General features: G+C 40.7%; 1 protein-coding gene across 4 annotated transcripts; it reads right to left on the bottom strand.

Annotated features, from left to right (window-relative positions):
- LOC117428204 (ATPase MORC2A-like) lies at positions 1-26,472 on the bottom strand. Of its 4 annotated transcripts, XM_058994732.1 has the most exons (29): positions 25,412-26,469; positions 17,756-17,809; positions 17,509-17,543; positions 16,962-17,030; positions 16,350-16,440; positions 15,788-15,896; positions 15,429-15,588; positions 14,800-14,911; positions 14,288-14,413; positions 14,082-14,161; positions 13,863-13,945; positions 13,617-13,702; positions 12,997-13,137; positions 12,563-12,717; positions 12,152-12,280; positions 11,697-11,802; positions 11,466-11,598; positions 11,260-11,340; positions 8,800-9,114; positions 7,613-7,867; positions 5,636-5,863; positions 4,805-5,032; positions 3,920-4,135; positions 3,242-3,299; positions 2,682-2,823; positions 2,269-2,454; positions 1,833-1,926; positions 1,352-1,540; positions 1-1,230 (listed from the first exon to the last, which is right to left on the bottom strand). In XM_058994732.1, the coding sequence occupies exons 1-29, from the start codon at positions 25,477-25,479 to the stop codon at positions 1,162-1,164; spliced, it is 3,798 nt and encodes a 1,265-aa protein (XP_058850715.1). In that variant the 5' UTR covers positions 25,480-26,469; the 3' UTR covers positions 1-1,161. The 4 variants fall into 4 exon arrangements, with proteins under 4 accessions (XP_058850715.1, XP_058850717.1, XP_058850718.1 ...); XM_058994733.1 differs by lacking the exon at positions 1-1,230 and having other exon boundaries at positions 1,402-1,540; positions 1,833-1,889; positions 25,412-26,470; XM_058994734.1 differs by lacking the exons at positions 4,805-5,032; positions 5,636-5,863 and having other exon boundaries at positions 25,412-26,472.
- Positions 26,473-27,798: the final 1,326 nt, after the last annotated feature.

Below are 27,798 nucleotides of genomic sequence, written 5' to 3'. Positions count from 1 at the left end.
AACAATCCAGACAATTTAATAAAACAAATCATTAATTCTTTTTCTCACAGTTTTAAAAGAGCTGTCCGGAGGATAGTTTGAAATCCCAGAACGATTGGGAAATAAAGTCCACCAAAAATATTTTCCTACATTCTCTGAAATCTGCAAATTTCTAGAACAAAAACTAAGTAGGTAAAATTCAGATTCATCGGAACAGTTCCTCTAGTCTGAAGATGGGTAGGACACTTGTCATGTTATGCAATGCAACTGTAAAGTAGTCCTCCAACAAGTTCAGTTCCACACATTACATGGAGGTCCAAGTAGAAGTGTGCATCATGCATGCTCCATCACCCTCGTGAAAGTGATGTTAACATTAAACACAGGAAAACCTTGGAAGAATGTGTGCCTAGGTGGGTTAATGAAATATGGGCAGGCCCAGATTTAACCCCAAACTGAAACGGGTGTTAGAAAAAGGTCTTGCGGTCCACTGCTGCCATACATTTCTCAAGGTTTGTTGGCATTGTAGGTCTTTGTAACCTCTTAAATCACACCCTTACCTATTCTTGTGGGGTGAAGGACATACTGCTTCAGAGATTCTCCTGTTCAAACCATCGGTCCAAGGTAGCAACACACCTTCCATCACATGTTGTTAAATATATAATTTTGTTCCATCTGTTAAATACAATTGTATTTTCACCTAGTTTACACCGGGGGAATATTAGAAATACTATTGCAGAATCCCTGATGTTCAAGTTTCATACACATCTTGACTCCAGGTAAATTGAAAATAAAAAACATGAAAAAAAAAACACATTTACTGTCATAAAAAATCTTCCTAATCCTTCAGTCCACCAGGTTGTGCTGGCCTTTGTAAAGAGTGTAATCATTATGCAATTGATCTGCATGTACAGAGATCTCAGAAACGGTAAAACAAAAGAGTGGTAAGCTGGTGTGTACGGGCACCATTACCCTTTCTCCATTCTTCAGGGCGGTCACCCCTCTTCACTTTAAATGAGCAGGAAAACACTCCCGTGCGGTTACCCAATAATCCCTGGAATCACAGAACCATTAGGAAGACACGGGATCGTCTGTTAGGTAGTAAAAGTGGTTCAAATGAGAGCCATGTTGGATGTGTTGTCTGTCAGCTGCTGTAGGATGACGGTAAGCCCCAAGAAGACTGGATTAATCCCCTTTGGTGAGCAGGTCTTCAATGTAGGCATCTAGCTCATCATCTGTGTTGATATCAATATCCTGGGGAGAGGGAGTGTGGGGGAGGAGAAGGGGAAAAAAAAAAAGTGAAGCACAGAGTTCCAGGTACTGTAACACAACATATCCGCAAACCAAGACGAAGACCATCACCACCACCTCCTACCTCTTGAACCTTCTGCAGCAGAGCCACTATGTTGGTTCTTAGTTTCTGCAGCTTCTCCTCAGCTTCACGGAGTCTTGCCTCAGCGCTGTTACTCTTCTCCTCCACTACTCGCGTCCGTGCATCCGCCCTCGTCTGGTACGAGTTACACAGGCTCTGCAGCCCCACCTCGTACTGCTGGAAATACTCTTTCTGTTTAACACAGAAAACAGGGACTCAGAGCTTGGTTTCAACAGTCACCATTGTCACACACACAGGCTACCCTTTATAGCAATGAACTGGTTATAAGATGGTCACTGCACCCACTGTGTTATATTCTCTAACACAAATGTCAGTTTCTTAACTACTGTTACTGACTACAGCACTTTGCAAAGTTATGCTTTCCGATTAACAGATGCCTTCAAACTTTTGACACAGGTGTCACGCACAGTCCCTCCCCACACTTGCTACCCTTTAGGCTCCCCACACCCTTGACGCTTCATACCATTGGAAAAGCCACCAGTTCCTCTGCCGACATGCTGTTGACATCCTCCTTTGGGATCTGGAAATTTGGGGGAAAGAAATATCTTAGAAACGTCCTGCAAGAGAGAAACCAAACAGAATGAACATCGTTACCAAGTGAACAGTTCAGTACAGTACAATTACAATCCTGTCTGTAACAAAGTACCACTGGCCTAAGTATTCCTGGAAGCTGGGAACATACTAGCATATTCTTATTTGTACCCCAAGTAGATTTGAAGATTGTTTTAACATATATAACAGGGAGTTTTATTAGGAGGTTATCTTATTGTTGACTATCAAATCTCCTAAATTCCTACCACCCAGAAGAGACGATCAAAAGTAACAGTATAGATTTTATAAATGATCAACCTAGGAAGGTGTTGCAAAAATCTCTGTACCACTCCATTCCCTGCACATACCTCATCATGGTAACAAGGCTCTCTGTGGTCTCCCTGCTGGCGGCTGGCTGGGTGGTGTCAGGCTCCATTCTCCTGGCAGCTGCACCCTCCTCTTCCTCCTCCTCGTTGCCTTGAAGAGTGTCAGGGGTCTGTGATTCAGGGGAGGGGGGTCTCATCAAACGTACATCCTCGCTGTTCTTCAGCACCCTATGGGCAGAGCAAAACAAGACTTCAAAGCCTTAAACACTTGGCGTTAGGAAAGAAGTCCCAACAGAGACTTAAAAAACATCACATTTCTGGGGGTGATATACATTTATGAATTGTTCTAGCCCTTAGTAAATGCTGTATCACTTCAGGCATGCCAGAACAATATTTGGCCTAAAAAATTTAGATAATTGCATCTCAAATACATTTCTGTTTCCATGGTTCCTTACCATCGGTCGCGTGGGGTTGTAGTGGTCGGGACATAATCAAACTTCACCTTCCATCGCATGCCCTGCTTCCCAGCCTCCACTGCAGTGACACGGCCTGTGAACCACTCTTTATTCACCTTCACCTCCACTAAGAGCCCTTTGTCTTTGAAGGAGAGTAAATACGAGTCAGTGATCTACTACAGTCAACAGGTAAATTCCATTATCCCAGGACAAGTCTTCCAAAAGGGTTAAAAGTGTGCTGAAGAACTGAGAAGTTCTAACTAGGTCATAAAACAAAACACCAAGAAACTCCAGAAAATAACCCATATGCTCATACCAAAATTATGCAATTAACAACTTTATCTTCAATCTGCTTTCAATTCATAAGATCATTTTCAGCACAAATCAATTTCAAAAGTAGCAGTAACTGTACATTGGATTATTATATTGCTCCCAGCAGGGCTGAGTAGGTAAAGGGTGCTGGAGAGCAGAGAAAAATTGAAAACATAGCAAAGGGAAATCCACATTTCTGGAGATCCACAAAGAAACTTCTAGCCCTTGACCTATCACCCCAGTCTCACCTTTCTGAGCGCTCTTCAGATCCACCACTTCCTCCTCCTCGTCAGGGCTGTCTGTGATCTGCAAATAGTGGAAGCAAGTGTAAGGGTACCATTTGCACAGAAAGGGATACAGGGAACAATACTCGGAGAACCAGTCAGCCATCCTTTGTAACCTGCATTCATTCTAACTGTAATAAAGCAACAACAGCAGTAACACAATTAGTTCTGTGAAATGAAAAACAGTTGGGAACATAAGAGCCCTAAGGCAACCAAAGCGCTGTGTAATCTCTGTTCACTGCGTCTTATTGCCTACCTGATCTGGAGGATGAGGAAGGATCAGATGCTTCTAAATTCTACAGGTGTGTTTTGAAAACATTTCAAGGATAGCATCCTTTGACCTTCAAGTTGATCTAGAAACGGAATCAACTGAAATCTTTGAAGAGGCACGAACATCTCAAAACAATCACTGCAAAAAAAATCTCCAAAAACTACGTAGTTTTTACATAACTTTTTTTCATACTATGACCTGTAAACCTTTAGTTCAGTCTGTACTTGCTCAAATCTATAATTCATACTTTTGTATATTGCATGGGGAAAGTGGTTGGTTACCACAAAAGGGGCAATGGTGCAGTTATGTGAAGGCAACTGTCTTCCAAGTGATTATTAAAAACAAGGAGCCAATCAGAGGGCTACGTGTACCTCCACCACCGCGCTGCTCTTTGCTTTCCAAACACTCGACTCCGGCACTGCAGCACGCTTAGGCTCAGGTTTGGACACAACAGCTTTCGCTGTTAGGGGCGCATTTGCATCCCCCGTTTTGTACTTTTTGGTGTTCACCACCTCCTCTTCCTCCTCGCTGCTTTCTGCAGGAGGAAAGTTTCTCCGCTGCGCATTGGCCATCTGCTTCTTCCCACTCTGCAAATTCAAGGAAAACAAATTCCACATAATGCCAGGGGGGTGTTCTGCCACCGGCAGATTTTAGAAGACAGGTCTACTACTTTAAAGAAATCGGTGGACACAGAAAATTATTTTATAAACAAAGCAATTCTTAGGGCGTCTGCTAAGAAATAAATAATAATAATAAAAATAATAATAATAATTACAATATAACCCCCCACAATATGTTCCTGAGTGTAAAATATTAATATCAATTTATATTATTGTTTTGAATATTTTGCATGATTACTTCTGATCTAAGCATCTAACCAACTTCCCATCCCCTGCTCAACAAATACAATGCCTCTTAGCCAGTTAGTATCATTAGATAACCAGAGCTTGAAGGAAGACGAAACTCATTTACTCAAATGTACAAAGATTTAAAGTTAATTCTGTAGCACTCATAGTTCATTGCTTGCACCATTAGCTGCCTTATCACAAAATCAAAGACCCTGGTAAATCAGAGTAAAACAGTCACTTTCCATTAAAAAAAAAAAAAAAAAAAAAAAAAAACACATTAAAACGTGTTTTTTTTCTTCTAAAGCAGAGTCAAAGTTTTCATGATTTTGGGCGACATTTATGTGACACGTGCAACTTCCTTCCAAGTGAATATTAAAAACAAGGAGCCAGTCAGAGGGCTGCGTGTACCTCCACCACCGCGCTCCTCTCTGCTTTCCAAACACTTGACTCCGGGAATCCAGCACGCTTAGGCTCAGGTTTGGCCTCGCGCTTGTTAAAAACAGCTTTCGCTACTTGGGGCGCAGTTGCAGCCCCCATTTTGTACTTTTTGGTGTTCACCACCTCCTCTTCCTCCTCGCTGCTTTCTGCAGGAGGAAGGTTTCTCCGCTGCGCATTGGCCATCTGCTTCTGTGCACTCTGCAAATTCAAGAAAAGCAAATTGCACATAATGCCAGGGGGATGTTCTGCCACCGGCAGATTTCAGAAGACAGGTCTAGTACTTTAAAGCAATCAGTGGACACAGAACATTTTTATAAATAAAACAATTAATTTTAATTACAATAAACCCCCCGAAAATATGTTTCTGATTGCAAAAGATTAATATCAATGTATATTATTGTTTTGAATATTTTGCATGATTACTTCTGATCTAAGCATCTAACCAACTTCTCAACCCCCGCTCAACAAATACAATGCCCCCTAGCCACTTGGTATCATTAGATAACCAGAGCTTGAAGGAAGGTGAAACTCATTTACTCAAATGTACAAAGATTTAAAGTTAATTCTGTAGCACTCCTAGTTAAATGCTTGCACCATTAGCCGCCTTATCGTAATATCAAGGAACCTCGTAAATCAAAGTAAAACAGTCACTTCCCATAAACAAATAAAAAAATAAATACATAAATAAAACACATTCAAAAAAGCTTTTTTTCTTCTAAAGCAGAGACACTTAAGTGACACGTGCAACTTCCTTCCAAGTGAATATTAAAAACAAGGAGCCAGTCAGAGGGCTGCGTGTACCTCCACCACCCCACTCCTCTCTGCTTTCCAAACACTTGACTCCGGGAATCCAGCACGCTTAGGCTCAGGTTTGGCCTCGCGCTTGTTAAAAACAGCTTTCGCTACTTGGGGCGCAGTTGCAGCCCCCATTTTGTACTTTTTGGTGTTCACCACCTCCTCTTCCTCCTCGCTGCTTTCTGCAGGAGGAAGGTTTCTCCGCTGCGCATTGGCCATCTGCTTCTGTGCACTCTGCAAATTCAAGAAAAGCAAATTGCACATGTCGTCAGGGGCGGCTGTTCTGCCACTAAAGGGACACAGTGAATTTAATCCTTGGATACCACCATCACCACAATATGAAATGTGTTAATTCGCTGAAGAATAAAAGACTGATCTTGACAAATCTGCTTATAAAATCAGGCATGCAAAAGGATAACAACTTAGTATATAGTATATATATATATACACATACTGGCAAGTCCATCTTAAAACTAGAAGCCCCGCGGCAGTCATTTTGGCAGTTTTTGGTTGCAAAATGTAATTTTCTCCAGTCGTGTAACACGTATGGGGCTGCGCGTTCATATACTTTTCTGTCTGTATGTACTAAATATTCTCACAAAGCATGAAACGCGGGAGTGCAGACATAAAGGAGATGTATTACATTATACCTAAAAGCCATGGGAGCAGTCACATTGACGGCCACACAGAAAACAACTGTATTGTGATTATACAGAACGGTATTCTGCTTTATTATTTTTATTTACCAATCCGCAATGTGTTTAGCTGTAATTAGATTAGTCTCTACACTCTGCCTGAGTATCTATTGATTTTAAATCAGCCTTTTCAAAGGCTGGCACCTGCTTGCCAGCTGTGCTGTTTTGGTCAGTCAATTAGCATCGGGACTAGTGAAAATAAATACCAGAGACCGTGGAGTTTTACAATGCAAGAAAATATGGAGTTGATGTTTTGGATCAGATGGCACAGAAGTATTCAGTGAAAGCTGGCTCCCGACGGTGGCCTTTTCAGGTGTTTTACAATGTATTGGACCTAGCAGCCATCAACTCTTGGGTACTTAACAAAAAATGAATGGAGAAGAATATATTTTACAGTTAGCACAGGAACTTCGCAAGAAGCATTTGGAACAGAGGGAGACTGCCAAGCGTGTACCCACAGCTGAAGCTGGCAACCCCGCTGAGAGCCGCAAGAGATGCCACTGCCAGGCTGGCAAGTGCAATAAATATAAAACTTCGGACAGCTGTGCCCTGTGCAGAAAGGCAGCGTGAAGACGCGCATTATCTGTATTGATTGTGAACAGCCTTAGACTCAAGGTAAAGGAATACCATTTTGTCGGAAAAAAAAAGAAATACAATTAGACTTTGTATAACTTCTTGTGCTGTACGCTTCTGTAAAATGTTTTCTTCTAAGTTTATTTATATACGTGGTTCAGGTGCTTTTGCACATCTGATAATAAACCGATTGCTGTTGAAAAGTTAAAAATGTATTGCTATCATTTCAGTTTTATAAATATGCATGTTGTAAACCGATTTCTGTTCAGATGTTTATTTACATTGTCTTGTTTTGATTTGTAAAATACATGTTCATTATATATATATTCGGTTGCTCAGATGTTTATGTAACGTACTCAATTAAAAAAAAACGAATTACATCCAACTGTTTCTCCTTTCGTTACGCTATTTATAGTGTTTTGAATACAGCTGTCAAAAAGACTGCTGCAGGGCTTCTAGGTATGAGTATATCTCCGGTCCTTCTAGTGTTAAACGACAACTATGTTATTAAAAAAAAAAAGGTTGACAAAGAACAGGCTTCTGCTATCAGCGAGTACCCTACAGTCATGGTTCTTGTTTCAGTATTAGTCTCCTATTTGACTGAGTGCATCGGATACATGCACTGATTAACACATAAACCCAGTGCTGCCCAGGGGTCCTCGAGGACTAAGACAGTGACCCACTGGACTGGAGCTTGAGAGTATCTGTGCTGTACCTCCACCACGACGCTGCCGTCTGCAGTCTGGGCTCTCAGCTCTGTCACCCGCCCGCGCTTCGGCTCCGGCTTCGACACGGCTGCTTTCCCTCGCTGTGGAGTAGCTGCAGCCAGTTTCATTTTCTTGGGCTGTGGCTCCTCTTCTTCTTTCTCCTCATCATCATCTTCATCTTCATCCTCCTCATCGCTGCTCTCTGCTTCAGGAGCAATCCTCTTGCATTGGCTGCCAGATGCTGCTGCCTGTTTCACTGTGCTCTGAAAATACAAAAGGGTATAGAAACAATAAATAAAGTATATGCTAAATCACTGTCTAGATCAGTGGTACTCTCTATTGGCTCTTTCCTGTCTAGGACTTTTTTCCAACCCGGTGTTGGATACAAAACTTCCCAGTATGGCTTCCTGTTCCGTCACTTCCTTTTTACATCAGAACTGAAGGAAAGCTACGCTTGCGCATTGAAGTGAAAAAGAAAGACTTAAATTTCCCAGCGTCCCCCCCTTTCACAGCTGCGCTTGAGCATTAACGTGAAAACGAAAGACTTCATTTCCCAATTTTCCCAGCGTCCCTCCCTTTCATAGCAGCTAGTTCTGTAATTACAGATGTCTTGTTGAACACACAATAAAATATGGACAAATAAAACAGCGTAAGCACTTTCGAACAGACATCTTATTCGCCATTCTTTTTATAAATAAATAAATAAATAAATAAAATAGTAGCTACATGTTTTACACGTCTCCCAATAAATAGCCAACATTTCATCGAAGGAACAATGCAACAGAACTGGAAGCCATACTGGGAAGTTTTGTACGCTGGGAACTATTGTATCCGACACCGGTCCTTAATTATTAAATTAAGCATTGCAGAATCTAGCTTGAATGAATTAATGGAACTCTGGTTTTCAGTTCAGTAATATGAAAGACCTGAATGGAACAATATCCTGTAGTGGAATAGACAGACACAAGTGAGTACCACTGGCCTAAAACCATAAGTCGCTTTAAAAAGGCAAGACATGGCATATTCAGACAGCTGCTTCCATATTTTTGTAGAAACAGCTGTCGAAACAAGCAATGCTTTCTATATCTACACAAATTGATTTACAGGTTTAATATTTTGTATATTTTGAATTTAAAAATATGTAAAACTATCATCACTGTCGAGTCTATCCACAGTGTATGTCTCCCTGTCTTACCTGTGCAGCGCGGGCTGGTGGGCCCCTCGGAGTGGTGGGGCGGGCAGGGGGTGCAGTCCTGGGGGTGGGTGGTGCTGGTTTAGGAGGGGGCGGCGCTGCCTTTACTGCACTGGTACGTCCCTTGCTGACCTCCTCTTTCTTGGCAAGTGTCGGATGGGGTGGGGGTGTGGGAGCTGGTTTTTGGATCTGGATTGGAGTGGGTTTCTTGCTCAGGGGAGGTGGTTTGGAGATAGGGGGGCGGCTAGGAGCATTTTTGATCATAGTGGGCAGCGGAGGAGAACGAGGCCGCTGCAATTTTTCAGAGGTTCGAGGAGCCTGAGAAAAGATACAAACATCCTCATATCTGACCCAGAGACTGTTAAATTAGTTAATACAAAACCCATAGGTGGGTATTGGTAGGGGTTCTTCCATTAACACCATAGGTAATATTTGAATAAGGTATGAAATAAGAAACTACTCCGAACAAGTATATAACTACGCCTTCCTGCAGCCTAATTGTTTCATGCTAGTATTTTGTACCATTACAGTTGTTTAATTTATCTCAGGAAATGTGCCTTTGTACTTTAAAAGAAGGGCCCAGAGGTGCTTTTTTAGCCCCAGACAACTATGAGCATATCAGGCTTTTTTTTTTTTAAACACATTTTTCTACTTTCCTACCTCAGAGTTTTTTTAATTGCAAGAACTGGACGAGGAGGAACTACAGTGCCTTGCGAAAGTATTCGGCCCCCTTGAACTTTGCGACCTTTTGCCACATTTCAGGCTTCAAACATAAAGATATGAAACTGTAATTTTTTGTGAAGAATCAACAACAAGTGGGACACAATCATGAAGTGGAACGAAATTTATTGGATATTTCAAACTTTTTTAACAAATAAAAAACTGAAAAATTGGGCGTGCAAAATTATTCAGCCCCCTTAAGTTAATACTTTGTAGCGCCACCTTTTGCTGCGATTACAGCTGTAAGTCGCTTGGGGTATGTCTCTATCAGTTTTGCACATCGAGAGACTGACATTTTTGCCCATTCCTCCTTGCAAAACAGCTCGAGCTCAGTGAGGTTGGATGGAGAGCATTTGTGAACAGCAGTTTTCAGTTCTTTCCACAGATTCTCGATTGGATTCACGTCTGGAATTTGACTTGGCCATTCTAACACCTGGATATGTTTATTTGTGAACCATTCCATTGTAGATTTTGCTTTATGTTTTGGATCATTGTCTTGTTGGAAGACAAATCTCCGTCCCAGTCTCAGGTCTTTTGCAGACTCCATCAGGTTTTCTTCCAGAATGGTCCTGTATTTGGCTCCATCCATCTTCCCATCAATTTTAACCATCTTCCCTGTCCCTGCTGAAGAAAAGCAGGCCCAAACCATGATGTTGCCACCACCATGTTTGACAGTGGGGATGGTGTGTTCAGGGTGATAAGCTGTGTTGCTTTTACGCCAAACATAACGTTTTGCATTGTTGCCAAAAAGTTCGATTTTGGTTTCATCTGACCAGAGCACCTTCTTCCACATGTTTGGTGTGTCTCCCAGGTGGCTTGTGGCAAACTGTAAACGACACTTTTTATGGATATCTTTAAGAAATGGCTTTCTTCTTGCCACTCTTCCATAAAGGCCAGATTTGTGCAGTATACGACTGATTGTTGTCCTATGGACAGAGTCTCCCACCTCAGCTGTAGATCTCTGCAGTTCATCCAGAGTGATCATGGGCCTCTTGGCTGCATCTCTGATCAGTCTTCTCCTTGTATGAGCTGAAAGTTTAGAGGGACGGCCAGGTCTTGGTAGATTTGCAGTGGTCTGATACTCCTTCCATTTCAATATTATCGCTTGCACAGTGCTCCTTGGGATGTTTAAAGCTTGGGAAATCTTTTTGTATCCAAATCCGGCTTTAAACTTCTCCACAACAGTATCTTGGACCTGCCTGGTGTGTTCCTTGTTCTTCATGATGCTCTCTGCGCTTTAAACGGACCTCTGAGACTATCATAGTGCAGGTGCATTTATACGGAGACTTGATTACACACAGGTGGATTCTATTTATCATCATTAGTCATTTAGGTCAACATTGGATCATTCAGAGATCCTCACTGAACTTCTGGAGAGAGTTTGCTGCACTGAAAGTAAAGGGGCTGAATAATTTTGCACGCCCAATTTTTCAGTTTTTTATTTGTTAAAAAAGTTTGAAATATCCAATAAATTTCGTTCCACTTCATGATTGTGTCCCACTTGTTGTTGATTCTTCACAAAAAATTACAGTTTCATATCTTTATGTTTGAAGCCTGAAATGTGGCAAAAGGTCGCAAAGTTCAAGGGGGCCGAATACTTTCGCAAGGCACTGTACTTTATCCTGGACTGATTAAATTAAAAACATAAAATGTAACAAAAAGTGAAATTAACTTTCTACTGACAAAGCTGAGGGGATTAAAAAACTAAATAATAATAAATTCAGAAAATGAAATTTCCAATACCTGTGTCTCTGCTGCCGGTCTCGTGCCGACCTCCAGCGGGAGGTTTTTCAGGTCTGCGCTGGATCGGACCGTTGTAGTTTTCTGAAAGATACAAAAAAGCAGTAATCACATTTATCCCTCTTGTATTCATTTGATTTCCCTTTGATACTGGCAGAATCTACTCTCCTTTACCTACAGCTCCCATGGTCATCAGAAAAACAAAATACCTGCATAGCTTCCAGTTTCTCCTGTTGCTGGCGAATTTTCTCAGTGAGCTGTTTTTGTTTGTCCTCTGTAGATTTTGTGTCTTTCTTCAGCGTTCCGACAGGAAGGTTCGGCTTCTGCTCGAGAGCATCACACCTGGTTTGGGAAAAGAATGAAAACAAATAAATACAAGAGAAACAAAACAAAAACACCTGAACAGTCACAAGAATGAAAAAGATGCACTTCATCTTTACCTGTCCTGTGTGCCATCAGGATTCATGGAGCAGACCCAGGAATCAGGGTACACTTTGTCGACAGCCTGTATCTGGAACGGAAGGGTGCGCCACTTCAAACACTTGTCTGAGGAGGAGGAGGAAGAGGAGGAGGAGGAGAAGGAAAGAAATGCCAGAGTGAATCTGAGGCAGCCACCTCTGTACAACAGCTCCACAGCACACAGTCCTCAACTTCTATCCCTCAACACAAGATAACAGTAGATATTCTTAGGAATAAGTCTTCCTACTGCATGGATCAGATACTTGATCTTGTAATTTTTCAGAACTGTCCCAAAATGTCTTGCAGCAGAATCTCAACCCTATCGTTCTCTTTGTGGGCAGTAGGGGGGCCCTTTAGGTTTATTTCCTACACCACAAGGACTACAAGCAATGCTGTAGTGTTGGCAGCTGGTAGGAAGCCCTCAAAGTGTACCTACCACACTGGATGGTGATGGGGATCTCCATGGCTCTCCGTCGCTTGTAGCGAACTTCACTAGATGGAGGCTGATTCCAATTGGCCGACAAGTAACCAAACTCGTCCCAGAATTTAACAATCCCCTTCTGGGCTGCAAGGGTCAAGAAAGAGCAAGAAAATCAGCAGAGAATTTTCCAACTGTCCCCAAAACATTAAAGAAACAAGGCACAAGGTAATTTAAGGAATTTGCTGACACATAAATAGCTTAAATTATATATTTGAGAAGGAATTCTGAATCAGCATGTTGCCATAAGCTCTAATTCACATGTCTTATGTGACCTTCCAAGGCTGTGCACAAACAAAACCAACTACAGCCTGTAGCACCACAAGTGTTCATTAACCAGACACACTGCTGGGCAGGGACACCTCTTACCGATGCCAATGTCTTTCCAGTACTGTGCCAGGTGGTCTCCCATAGCCCTCAGCAAGTGTCGGTACTCTTTGTTGTCAGCAAAGTCTTGCTTATTGTGTGTGGGCTCCAGCACCAGATAAGGGACGTCAACCACCCCCACCACTCCTCCACATGCCCTGCAGAATAATATATAACAAAATTAACTCAATTAAGCGAATATTCACAACTTTTGTATTCAATCAATTAATATTTTTACAATCAAAAAAGCCTTAAAAGTCTTGTTAATCTAATTTCATACTTGTCTTTCAATTCTTTTGAAGACTTTATTACCAAGAAAAACTTAACAAGCTTCAATGCTTTATTGGATAAATTAACATATTTAAAAATATTAACACTGAATTGTAGATATTTTGATCAACAGGGCATCGGTTCCCCTGGCCCCCAGAAATACTCACATTCCTCCCTCAAGCTGCGGCCCCACCTTCTCGTACATCTTGATGAGCCGGCTGCAGTTGTGCACAAACATCCCATCTAGCTCTCGCTGAGCGATGTTAACCCCAAAAATAAAACAAAGCTCTTTGGGTTCCTTCAGGGCTCTGGGAGGGAGAGAGTGAGGGTGGGCAGGATTAAGATTGACAGCGAAGGGAGTACGGAGCAAGAGGGGTCATTTTTCTTTATTTGTATTTAAACAAACACTGGAAGGTCCTGTGAAATGACACCACGCTATGCGTCTTGACAAGAGAGAAGTCATTAGCTACTGAAACTATTTCCAGGTTTCTACTGCAGCAGCAGGAGTTCTTTGTGATGTAGTGTTGATTTCTGGCATCTAGATTTGCTCTAAAACAACACCACATTCACAAATGTGATGAACACGCTTTTCTAAAGCTGCAGTTTAAGATAACCACAGATAGGGAGTGTTTCTAATGTATCTAAGCCATTACGTGTTGTACATGTCTCCGTTTGGTAGCGGAAGTCTAGCTAAAATAACCACTGAAATCAAAAACAAGCAGCCTGCTATGCTAAGTGTGCTCTGAATAAGGTCATTATTGCGGCCAGTATCAGGGCAGAGCCTCACCTTTGCTTGGCCTCCTGTATTCGTTTCTTCATATCCGCCTCCCTGCGCAGCATCACAGCAGCATCCTGTGCCTTTCGCAGCAGCGCCTGGAAGAGTTGGGGGGGTCACATCAGTGCAAGAGAGAATAACCAAACTCCTAATGCAGTGTTTACACACAGCAGAGTATCACAGCTAGGAAAGGTATTGAAGGAAAGGCATGCGGTCGAAAGAGTAAGAGTCAGGGACACCAATTAAACGCCTAGTTACCCGGGCCTCCCTTGCAAGATCTCCTCCCAGCTTCAGCTCCAGCGCTCGTGCTTTGCTCTCTGCCTCTCTCGCCTTCTCTTCAGCTGGAAAAAAAAAAATATATATTTAGTTTGTTTCCAATTCAAATAATAGAGAACAGACATCGATTCAAGGAAACATGTTATTGGGGGTATTCCTTACATTTCTGTCAACTCTTGTTTTGATTATGGGGGTACGTACCAACTTTTGCCAAGTGATCAGCTTTTTTCACCTCCTGCTCTGCCCGGGTTTTGAAACGTGTTGATGTGTATCGATACATCCTGCAGAAAGAATGAGAGATGTAAGAGCTTTAGGAGATCTGTGCAAAATAGGGGTGTGTGACGGAGTTAAAGTTGAAGCAGCAGCACAGACACAGACACAGCAAGGGATTTTGGTTAGGATCTTACCTTGGTTTGTAAAGGCAGCAGGAGAGTCGCTTGGTCCTGACTTTGACGCCCTGGATAAAGATCCTCATTCGGGGGTCGATATACAGAACAGCAGCATAGGCTCGGAAGGATCGCCTCTCAGGTTTCCTGAGGTATGGGACATAAGGGAAAATTAAGGATAAAGAAGGGCGGGATTGCAGATAAGGTCTGAGGGGGAACTTCTATACCATATTTGCTTAGTGAGGTTGTTATAACATTTGAATAACACACACCACTAAAAAACAACTTCCTGTAAGCAGAACCACAATAACACAGTGCGATTCAACCACTGGGCCATTCCATATAAATATATTATTTTACAATAGATAAGTCATTGATACCCAACAACTGAAAAGTCCAGGACTTTGACAAATTAAAATGTAATAACATCAACACAAAAAAACTTGGGCTTGCCTTAAGTCTGATATTGAAGATTTATCAGTGAACTTTGTACCATTTTCATGGAATGATCTACCCTGCCACAAGAAACTCACACTCCCTCCAAAGGAGTCCCGGCCATCAGGATGTCCTGGGGATCAGAAGTGATATCCAGCTCCGTCTCGTGATTGTCCATCAGCTTGAGATTATAGATGATAACCAGAGTCCCTGGATAGAGAACAAGGAGCTGGGGGTTACTGAACTTCAACAAGCACGCAACTCAGAATGCAAGCAAGTAAAGTACTAAATTCATTAATCTTTTGGGGGAAAAAATCTTTTGGGCGCTATTTCTGTAATTTGATACATTACATTTAGACTTAACTTTTGCAGTTAACAAAATCAGAGAAAGCTATCGTAACAATATATTTAGAGAAAATAACAGGTAGGTACCAGTTAAAAATGCTCCAAAAGTTACAAAGTAGCCTGTCCTCAAATGAGGACAATGGCACTTAATGGGTTGAATTTCTAGTTTTCCATCAGGCAAAATAATCACTTGTTCCAAGCAGTGCGATTTAAGAGAATAGCTGGATACATAACATTCCATTATTTATCAAGAAACCTCTAAGGTTTAGATATTAAGAATGTTACTGTACTATACTTCACGTTTGTCTTGGTTTATGTAGTCCTGACAGCTTAAAAAAAAAATGAACATAGTGTGAACTGAGAAAAGAAAGAAAAAGCTTACCACTGTCCCCTTCGATTTTTTTAAACTGCTCCATGACCTGAGCTTCCGATTTAAAAGGCGAGTATTTGTATATCAGTTCCGTTTCAATTGCAAATTTCTCAGGGTTGTCTGTGATTGGCTGCTTGGTTTGGCAGTTCCATGTAGGGAGTGGAACAATCACCTGGAAAGATCAGAATAAACACATGTTAGAGTCTGTGTGATTCTGAACCACAGGCAGCTGTTAGGAACAAAACAAACATTCCATTATAAGAAATAATATCTTTCATGTCTGTTTCCTAAAGCTCTGCATTCAGATTGAAAATACCCAGGTTAATATAAACATTAGCTGAAGAAATGGCTCCTCTGAAATGCACACTCACCTCATCAATCGCCTCCTCCTCGTGGAACGTACGAGACAAGAATAGGCAGGTCATCTTGTTCTCTTTCTTTGTAAAAAGGATGAAGTCCTTCCCGATTCGCATTGAGCCCCTGTTACCAGGACGACAAAGTGCAGGTAAATCAGTCTCACAATCCCTAATCAATCGATACACTTTACTGAGTGCTGGGCTGCAGGGCAGTGGCCTCACATAGCCCCGAGAGGACCCACAGGCTAGTCTAGGTTTGTGTTAAAACCCCAGCCCTGTTCCTAACAGAATCCCCGTTCACAAGTAAAACTGCTACACATATCCAGACTTAGCCACGAACAATGTCAGCTAAGTTGATGCTCCACTTGGCTAATATGAGCATCAGACTACAGTCGGCTTTCTCAGTCACACGGCAAGCAGATTTTAATGCAAGCAACTTTACAGAAAGACTACCCCACGGAAAATGGATTAAATAGTTTCAGTGTCTGAAAAATAAATAAAAACGTGCACAGATATACATATTAGTATACTAGATTAGTTTAGACCCTTTTTATCCCTCGACAGGAACTGGTCTTACGATTTCAATCCATTGCCGTACTGCCCGATCTGTGTCGACTCCGGGGACCTTTTGCTGGATTTTCCAAACTGGATCACGTGGGTTGCTTCGCCTGGCAAAGAGAGAGAGAGAGATATAAAGGGGTTTATTGAGTGTTTTAGGATCCCAAATTCTACTCTCTGTGCTCCTTTATGCAGTACTAACCACAATCAATTATATCATATCTATGTGCAAGCAACACTGATTCACCACAGTATGGCTTCCAGGCAATACAGGTTTGGATTTAAATAACTTTTTTTGAGAAAGAAAAGCTTTAGACGTGCTACATTTTCCCCTGAAAGTAATAAAATCCTGAAGATTGTACTCAACTACAGTACTTTCAAACAGATTCTGCACAGCAGCAAACCTTAAACTTAATAGTTTCTGTCCAAACTGCTGTTAAGGACTCCCGGCATAGTTCTCCCACTGACTCGTTGAGAGAAAGGGACATTTAGCATGCAATTTGAATTTAAACTGGTTTCCTTGGAGATCCAGGTGTCTCTATCCACAGCCAGGATTCTAGGCACAGTCTTCAGGGCATGTCAAACTCTGTCACAGGGACCAGCGTTTGCACACAAAACCTGTTCTACTCACTGGGGTCCATTCCAGTCCCGTCATCAAGGAAACACAGAGTGTACCCGCCCCGCAACTCCGGCTTCTGCTCTGGAAACGCAAGTGAAACACACATCTCTCACTACAATCACATCACATACACCCTTTATTATTTTATACAAAGAATAATTATTTTTGGATTTAAATCGTCATGCTTCAGTTTAGTTGGCTGATGAATATTGGGACACACTGAGAACATAATGCTTAGAACAAATCTATGAATTATTATTATTATTTATTTCTTAGCAGACGCCCTTATCCAGGGCGACTTACAATTGTTACAAGATATCACATTATACATTATTTCACATTATACAGATATCACATTATTTTTACATACAATTACCCATTTATACAGCTGGGTTTTTACTGGAGCAATCTAGGTAAAGTACCTTGCTCAAGGGTACAACAGCAGTGTCCCCCACTGGGGATTGAACCCACAACCCTCCGGTCAAGAGTCCAGAGCCCTAACCACTACTCCACACTGCTGCCTTGAATGAATGAATAAATCTCAGTATCTGGAGCTTACCGGTGTAGATATCAATTCTTGTGGCCTCAGCGTCTCTGCAAAGACGGAGAGCACTTAATCAGATGCTGTGGTCATGTGGAAGGATACAACCGACTTACAGTTTCTGTTTGAGAGTTTCATTTGAGAGGGGTTTCCTTATAATATATTTCACATTTTAAAAAAATACTTCTCATAACACTTTTTGAAATCTGGTGGCCTTCTGCAGGAAAGAATAAACAATCTCAAGTAAATAAGTAAATATCTGTACCTTGCATTATCCACCAGCTCAGCAAGCGCTCCGAACAGGAACTCATGAGTGGTTCTGCAAAAGAGAGAGGCTTTCATCTGAAGAACTGAAAGATGTTAAATAAAACAAGCACCAGAAGCAAGTTTGATGTGGCGGATATCACCTTATAAACATCACCAACAAATGCAAATATCTGGCACATTTCAAAACAAACAAAGGGACTGCGAACTGTATTGTCAGTTGATGCAAATTGCTTGATGGCTGGAGAGGTCCTAAAAGTTGTTGGTTAGATTCCCCTGAAGATAACTGCAACAAGCATATCCAAACACAAGAAAATATTTTACTTTCTTATGGTGCCGACAGCCAAAAAAACAACCAACAGCAATAAAGATAACTGATGTTTTTTTTGCCAAAACATACACCACTAGTATTAAATAACTGCACACTGATCGTGTATTGTTCAGTGCTCAGGGTCTTGTAAAAAGTAATGTATAGGAAAATATACACCAAGATAAAAATGTATAAATTGTGTCAAACTGCACAAGATGACAAGAAGAGACAAACTACAAGTACTAGTAGGAATTGTACTGTACATTAAAAAAAAACCCATCAAATACAATCTGAAGACCGTTTAAATGTGAGGAATTTCTTAATTGCTTTCAAAACATGATTAGTAATATCAGGAATCAAAGGTCCTCGTAATCAGGTTAGTTTTGCTATGGTATCTTTCTCTCAGATTACACTACAAGATCAATAAATTTGTAATGCAAATTAATTCTTCCCCTTGCTTGTTGGATCCAATTTCAATCAAAATTTAAAAGCAGTTAACGATTTGAGTGAAATGAAATGATCTTGTACATAATAAACAGTTCACGGACATCAGGAGTAGTTCCCTCTGCCTTAAAAATGGCTCTGGTTAAACCTCTGCTTAAGAAACCAAACTGCTTTAAACAATTATAGACCCATTTCAAATCCGCCATTTCCAGCTAAGATTCTAGATAAAGTAGTAGCAAACTAGCTGAATTCATTTCTTGAGGGTAACAAAGTGCTGGAAATGTTTCAGTGGGGTTTTCATTATGCACGCAGTCTGTACTCATCAGAGTGGTGAATGATCTGCTGTTTAAGTGCAAACTCTAGCCGTATATATTTTCTTCTTTTAGATTTAATTACTGCATTTGAGACAGTGGAACATACCGCTTTAATAGATCATCTCAAGAAAGTTAGGTTGGATTGTCCGGTATTGTCTTAAAATGGTTCAATTCATATCTCACTAACAGACAGCAATTTGTTTCATTAGCAGACTCTGTGTCTGGATTTTCATCGGTTGCCTGTGGCATTCCCAAAGGCTCTATACAAGGGTGGGTAACTTTCACTGCTCAGTTGATGACACACAGCGCTACATCTCTGCAAAACCTGATGATACCCTGGCTTTATCAGCCTTAGCTGAATGCTTTACTGGTGGGAAGAGATAGTTGTTACACTTTTTTTTTTTTACAGTTAAACTCTAATAAGACAGAGGTTCTGTTATTAGGTTCTCAGCAGCAACTAGAAGCAACACAATCTCTTAAAATAAGATCTGGGCAATTTGACCACGAACATAAAAACGGAAGTGAAAAAACTAGGGGTCTTACTTGACACAGATTTATCTTTTGAGTCGCATATTCGCAATGTCACCAAAGTGTCCTTTTACCATTTGCGAAACATTGCTAAAATGAGGGTAATTTCTCTCTTTGTCTGATGCTGAGAAACTAAATCATGCTTTTGTGTCTTCCCGACTTGACTACTGCAATGCTCTATTCGCTGGGCTTCCGGGTCACGCCATAAAATGCCTGCAGCTGATACAGAATGCATCTGCTAGGCTTCTCAGCAGAACGAAAAAAAGAGACCACCTGTGCTGGCTTCACTGCACTGGCTCCCAGTGAAGTTTAGAGTTGATTTTCAAATGTTACTTCTGACTTGTAAAGCACTTAAAGGTGTGGCACCAGATTATATAAAGGAGCTTCTAGTCACATACATACCTTCTCGTGATTTAAGATCAGCTGATGCAGGCCTGCTGTGAATCCCACAAGTGTACACAAAAAGGGAGAGAGAGATTTTAGTCACTATCCTCCCAGTTTGTGGAATGCACTGCCATCTCATAGCAGCAGTGCTACCTCAGTTGATGACTTTACTTCAACACTGAAAACTTCCTTTTTTACATTAGCTTTTTTAAACCGTGTTGCTCTTTAATCTATATACAAATGTATTATATTTTGATTTTCTTGTGTTGTCCTGTACAGCGCTTTGATCTACATTTTGTGTGAAAGGCTATAAATAAAGTATTGATTGACTGACTGACTGACTGACAACTATGCTTGCTATTTATTTATTTATTTATTTGCAAAGTCAGCGATTAATATCGACGTTTATTTTAGAAAGAATTTAGCATTTTTTTCTATTTTTATTTTTCAATTCAAGCAGAGAATGGGTGAAAACAAACATTAGATAGTTGAACAGAACTAACTTGCATTTATTATTCAGAGTCTGAGCTTTGCCCTTCTACTGCTTCAGCACAGCCGGACTCACTGGAAGGCAAGGCAGATGGGCCCGTCTCGTCCTGCCATGGAGACTTCAGTCATCAGTCAGGGTATTGTCCACAATACTCATTAAGTGTTTTCCTCTTGCGCCCCATTTTCAAATCAAACTAGTAACTGTCACCGTATACCTATAGCAAAAAGCTTCTACACCTTAAGCCGCTAATAGAAAAGTAGGCACTTAGAATGACAGGTGCTGTAGCTGGCAAATGAAAGTGCACAGTCGGTGCAGGTCTTGATGATTGACAGTCACTTAAACGAATGAGAGCATTGTAGCACTGCTTCAGTCAACGAGATCTGTCAGAACGGGATGATGACTGACAGTGAAACTACACTAGCCTACTAAGGGACCACTGAGATGACTGACAGCGACCCCTAGCCATTCAGAGTGGAACAGACAGCATGTATAAAAATTACACAAACTAGAGATGATTTCTAAATTATTATTTTTGGTAAGAAAATAAAAAATAGAATGTGGTTTTACAGACGTTTATTCTATGTAAATGTATTTCAGTCGCACTCATTTTTGGGGAATAGGACGTTTAACGAGCTTTACTGATTAAAACTGAAAAGTAGCAAGCCTAACCAAAAAAAAAAAAAAAGTGCTCTGGCTTTTCTGTTCCATACCGCATCATGAATTGTTAGTGCTGTGTTACCTGTTTGACAACGTGGGTAATAATCCTTACACTATCGGTGCACTAGAGCGGACATTTTGAAAAGAGCTTTGAAACTGACTTTAAAGTTAGAAGTGTAAAAAGTTGTAAGGATATTAATGAAAAGAAATGACAGGTACGTTATTTAAACAGTTGTAGCAACACATGGGGATGTGTAACACTCTTTAAGACTGTCAATCACATGACTTTAAATATATGTCTGAAAATGTTAATTTAAGGCACACCCAAAAAAACACTGGTAAAGTGAATTAACAGAAGAGATTCTACTTCCATCAACCAAATGGCATCAGACCAAATAAAGCAAGTCTTCAGCCTGCAGAACATTCAAATGTAAGTCTCAGTATAAAATAATAAATTAAGGGGATGTACCAAGCATCTATGGAATGACCAACTGCAGAAGCATCAGGGAAAAAATGCATAAAATAAAGGAACACACACCACAGCTGTATTGTCTTGGTTTACTACCGCAAGCAGGTTTCATGAATTCAACAACAAAATGTAATTCTAGAAATCTGATTAATGTCATCCATGCCCCCTGGCCGCAATTCATTCAGGTCTGGGCAAGAATTATCAATGAAGGTTTCTCAAGACATGCTCAACCAGAGCACACCAGAATCAATGAAGGTTTCTCAAGACATGCTCAACCAGAGCACACCAGAATTATTAATGAAGGTTTCTCAAGACATGCTCAACCAGAGCACACCAGAATTATCAATGAAGGTTTCTCAGACATGCTCAACCAGAGCACACCAGAATTATCAATGAAGGTTTCTCAAGACATGCTCAACCAGAGCACACCATTATTATCAATGAAGGTTTTTCAAGACATGCTCAACCAGAGCACACCAGAATTATCAATGAAGGTTTCTCAAGACATGCTCAACCAGAGCACACCAGAATTATCAATGAAGGTTTCTCAAGACATGCTCAACCAGAGCACACCAGAATTATCAATGAAGGTTTTTCAAGACATGCTCAACCAGAGCACACCAGAATTATCAATGAAGGTTTCTCAAGACATGCTCAACCAGAGCACACCAGAATTATCAATGAAGGTTTCTCAGACATGCTCAACCAGAGCACACCAGAATTATCAATGAAGGTTTCTCAAGACATGCTCAACCAGAGCACACCAGAATTATCAATGAAGGTTTCTCAAGACATGCTCAACCAGAGCACACCAGAATTATCAATGAAGGTTTCTCAAGACATGCTCAACCAGAGCACACCAGAATTATCAATGAAGGTTTCTCAAGACATGCTCAACCAGAGCACACCAGAATTATCAATGAAGGTTTCTCAAGACATGCTCAACCAGAGCACACCAGAATTATCAATGAAGGTTTCTCAGACATGCTCAACCAGAGCACACCAGAATTATCAATGAAGGTTTCTCAAGACATGCTCAACCAGAGCACACCAGAATTATCAATGAAGGTTTCTCAAGACATGCTCAACCAGAGCACACCAGAATTATCAATGAAGGTTTCTCAAGACATGCTCAACCAGAGCACACCAGAATTATCAATGAAGGTTTCTCAAGACATGCTCAACCAGAGCACACTAGAATTATCAATGAAGGTTTCTCAAGACATGCTCAACCAGAGCACACCAGAATTATCAATGAAGGTTTCTCAAGACATGCTCAACCAGAGCACACCAGAATTATCAATGAAGGTTTCTCAAGACATGCTCAACCAGAGCACACCAGAATTATCAATGAAGGTTTCTCAAGACATGCTCAACCAGAGCACACCAGAATTATCAATGAAGGTTTCTCAAGACATGCTCAACCAGAGCACACCATTATTATCAATGAAGGTTTTTCAAGACATGCTCAACCAGAGCACACCAGAATTATCAATGAAGGTTTCTCAAGACATGCTCAACCAGAGCACACCAGAATTATCAATGAAGGTTTCTCAGACATGCTCAACCAGAGCACACCAGAATTATCAATGAAGGTTTCTCAAGACATGCTCAACCAGAGCACACCAGAATTATCAATGAAGGTTTCTCAAGACATGCTCAACCAGAGCACACCAGAATTATCAATGAAGGTTTCTCAAGACATGCTCAACCAGAGCACACCAGAATTATCAATGAAGGTTTCTCAAGACATGCTCAACCAGAGCACACCAGAATTATCAATGAAGGTTTCTCAAGACATGCTCAACCAGAGCACACCAGAATTATCAATGAAAGTTTCTCAAGACATGCTCAACCAGAGCACACCAGAATTATCAATGAAGGTTTCTCAAGACATGCTCAACCAGAGCACACCAGAATTATCAATGAAGGTTTCTCAAGACATGCTCAACCAGAGCACACCAGAATTATCAATGAAGGTTTCTCAAGACATGCTCAACCACAGCACACAGGGTTTAGCGCACGTCACGGTGCACTTTTACGCATCTCCAACTACTCAGGCTTCATTTCCTACTTCAAACAAGAAACGGACGAAGATTCAGATAAAAGCAACTATCGATTGTGGTTCAAAAAATGTTTGTGGATTGAAGTACGGTAAAGTACTATGGAAATATGAGACGGGTTTCCTTCAAATTGTATTTTAACCTCTAAAGGAGACACACGTTCCATGAAGAGGGAACGTTTCTCGACTGACTTTCAAGCAGGATACAATTAATCTACCATGACCCCAAACCTAAGCTGGAGGAGGATATTACCTCCTACAGCACACGCAGAGGGGCTGGGTACTATTTGCTGAGCTATAGTACCAACACCCACTATTCAAGCTGCTTGGGGAGTTCTGTGTGCTACTAGGTGGTGGTGGAAACGTAAGGTATGTCCATGGTATGTCCATCTTAAGAAAGAAAAGATGTATTTTCACATAGTTGAATTCAAATCTGAAGGTGAAGACATGTGCATCCCTGTCACTCTTCCTTTATCCAAATAGAGCTCTGAAGCAGTCAAGCTGGCACAAAGAATATGTCCTAGACACATCCAAAACAGAAGTTCTGGAAGCTCTTTCATGATGATGATCCAACCAGCCAACAGACAAGAGTATTTTGGTTAACTCTGTTTCTATATCCAATACAGGCCTTATGACAGAAAAAAACAAAGACACTGAAGGTCTGCATAACATATCTTCTCCAGACTTCCACACAGATCCTGGGAGCAGCAGGAGACATCTTCACATTCTCCATATTTTAATCAGACGTCCAAGATACAGCACACCGGACAGTGACTTCCCCTCTGATGATGGCCTGCATTTCTCTTCTAGATCAATTTCTGGTTCCAAAGATCAGCCCTAAAAACTAATATCTTCTTTGTATTGAACTTAATAAAAGTGTGTAATTCAGAAAACGTTCCAGCGACCTTCAAGTTTGTGAACGTAAGCATTCCAGGGACTTACCTGAAGAGCTTTCCTTTGGTTGAAATACCTGTTTGCTTAGCTATGTGGATTGCCATTTTGGCTTCTATCGTCTGTGAAAATCCAGCTTTATAGTTTCTGTATGGGATGGTGATAGTTACTGTATTCCTTCCAATTTGAGATGCACTTTTTATAAAAATAAATAAATAAATGTATTCTCAAAAAGGCCAGCATCTTAAATTTGACTATAGTGATTGATGTGTGTATTAAAATCGCCAATAAATGACATGACTGCCCAAGTACACAATTTCAGTGTTTCGTTATAAGGCTCCATTGTAACAAACAGTAACAGCTTGGACAAATCGGAAATGCTGATCCACCCCTGTATTTTTCGACATGCCAAGTAATACCACAGTTCATTATAAAAAGGGACAAAAACAGGTGCAATGAATCACGACTGGAAATGAGAAGCAGCACAAAACTGTAATCTGGCCACAAACTGCTTCTGTACGTGGTTTTCTTATATGCGTAACCGAGGCTGTATCATTGAAAATGCACCTTTACTTGATGGTTTTATTTTTTTCCTCAGATTGAGGGTGGGTAACGTGGGCTGCATCTGAAATTCGAAGGAATACGGTATTTGCTTTACCTTTTCATGTTATTTTGTTTTATAAACTTTTTTAATATAAACACATGTTCATCAAAGCTGCCTGCATATGCTGGGTTTCCATTTCCACGAAGACGCATGTTGCCTCAAATAAAACATTGTAAGCTAGCATTGTAGTAGCACTTGGAGGTAGAGGCCATTTGAAAAAGCATAAAGTAGAAGAGACATAACTGCTGCTAAAACACCTGCATTTAACACATGTAGACTCTTGCTTTGGAAAACCTGTTGTAGTTCAGATAAACAAACCAAAAAAAAACATCCATTAATTGGTGCCTCTTTGGTGTTGAGGGGGCCTTTAAAATCAGGGGGTTCAGTGAAGGAGGGGGGTTTAAATGTTAATGTGAAAAGTGAACCAAACATGGAGAAAAAAGCAATAGTTTTGTTACTCTGAAAGCAGCAAGTCCCTTTCACCATTTCTCAACAAATACTTACGAGTTTGTGTGCAGGTACTCGAAGGTGAGCTGCGCTCGATTTAAGCTGCTGTAGTTTGTGAAGGCCATTGCTAAACAGAGATCCCACAGGGACCGTACAGCACTCCTCCTGGAAAACTGTGCAAGCTTCGCAAGTCGAAGTCAGTCCAGCTTTATCTTTCTACAAATCTTACTGTCCTCTCAGTTTAAAAAAAATAATAAAAAATAAAAATAAAACAACTTTATATAGGTTCTATCTGTTTAAATAACAAATGTTTTAATGGGGGTATATTCAAATAAAACAACTTTCAAATATAGCAAACGGTTGGTCTTATTTTGTTGAAATTATGCAGTGATTTTCAACTTCCATTTAGTAGTCCTTTTTACATTGGGATGCAGTTGTGCACTGGTAGGAAACAGTTCTTTGTATTGCTAAATAAAAATAAAGCCACGACACAGCCCCCAAGTATTATCTGGTCTCATCGGTGATGGTAGTTTAACCGTTCACAATCTTGACAAGGCCTTCTCCTCAACGCAGTGCACAAAACAGCGTGCTGTAAAATGGATTCGCTCCAGCCAGCCTGCGTTGCAGTTCGATCCTTCTCACGTGGAAGGGCCTCCAAGCACTGCTGTTTACTCGGGCTTCTGTTGTCAACACAACTTTACACGTTTCCCCCTTCCTTCCTTCCGTTTGCACCGTTAATGTTGTATTCCCCCCTCCCCCCCTCCCTCAAGTAAATATATTCAGTCAGATCGTCCAGGACAGATACATTTTCAGCCCTCCATTCCACCTCCTGTCTCTGTACAACATACCCTCGACTTGGCTATATTGTATTATTAGACGCTATACTGTCTTGTTTTAAGCAAACCGTTAAATTGTGCAGCAGATTCTCTCGCCGTTGACCATCTCCTCTGTGGGTGCGGGTACAAAATGTGAATTAAAACATATCTGAGATATATTAAAACCGGCTCTGTGTGACTCAAAACACTTAACACGACACTGTTCACAGACTGCGCCTCAATGTCTCGCGCAGCTCCAACCACAGAGACAAAACTCCCCAGCATTCGGAAGCTAACCTCGCCCCCCTGGGTACAACAACGACCAATCAGATCACACCGCATAATCCAACTACACTTTTCATTGGTGCTACTCTGTCACGTGTATCATGTCAGTGAGTTATACCCCTTTCACGTGATGGGAGAAAAAGCTAAATATGGCTCATGTGATCTGGGTGTATCTTTGAACAAATACCAGGGTTTCGATTTCATTAGGAAAGGGTGGTGTGAGTACTGCTGTGTCTGTGCTGTTTAGACACGTAAGGAAATACTAGTTTTTTTGTTTGTTATGCATTTTATTTTTAAACAGGTAAATTAAAAGCAGCGATATTATTTATGTTGTGAACGTCGTTGGGATAACTCCATTTGAAAAATCTGAAGGATTCCGAGTAAATAGTCTGGTCTGTGTGACGAAACAGCCTGAGCTGAGAGAACATATTTGTTAAAATAAACCTAAAATAAACGGGTCACAGTGATAATAGGAATAACTTATTTTAAATAAATCTTTTGTTCGCTAGCATGTTATTGTGATGCAGCACTTGTGTTACTGAGATTACCTTGATGTTAGTTATAGTATATACTGTCCTAGTAAATCTTATATAAGAAATACGGTAAGTGCTTTACATCTTACTATTACAACGGCGGTAATTGGTGATTATGTTATTGTTTCAGTTGCAGAATTAAATATTTACTGTTTAGACTATTATGATAAGCGAGTTTCCCGTCTGGATTTTTATTAATTTATATTACAGGAACGTGTTTCGTAGACGTGGCTTTGATTATTAGACGTATTTCAATAACTATTTAAAAATAATAAATCTCATCTCTTTCAAGCATAGCCTGCGTGGTTCTGTTTTGACCGTTTTCTGAATCAGTCCATGGCGCAGCACAGGCATTGTTGCAGGCCCCTCCCAGCCTCCATGTTTTAATAGTAAGCTCCTGTGCTCTTGAAATGGCTGCTCACCATGAGGTAGAATTAACAGGTTTGGTAGGGCGAACTGGTGTTTTTGTTAGTTGCAAGTTAATGTAGCGTAGGAACAACACAGAAATAATAATAATAATAAAAAAAGGTTTTTAATTTTTTGCAGCATAATTCATGTAGAATACTTGTTGTGCAAAGTTTCCGCACGTATAAATAATATAAATTAAAGAGTGATAACTATTGCGGATTTTATAAGGGAAAAAAGTGCAGTAGGTTTTGTACTTGAGCAAAACTTTTCTTCAATTAAAGGTCACCATTTGAATTCTTTTGGTTACAAATACGTGCATATAGCAGGCAAGTGTGTTTGTGTTATATTCAGTAACTGTAAGTCATGGAAATAAACATGCAATTTGAACAAAAGACACACTATT

This window comes from Acipenser ruthenus, chromosome 21, assembly GCF_902713425.1.
Source record: "Acipenser ruthenus chromosome 21, fAciRut3.2 maternal haplotype, whole genome shotgun sequence".
Classification (NCBI taxonomy): domain Eukaryota; kingdom Metazoa; phylum Chordata; class Actinopteri; order Acipenseriformes; family Acipenseridae; genus Acipenser; species Acipenser ruthenus.
Note: the sequence above shows the minus strand (reverse complement) of the source record. Positions and strands in the feature narration are given on the sequence as shown.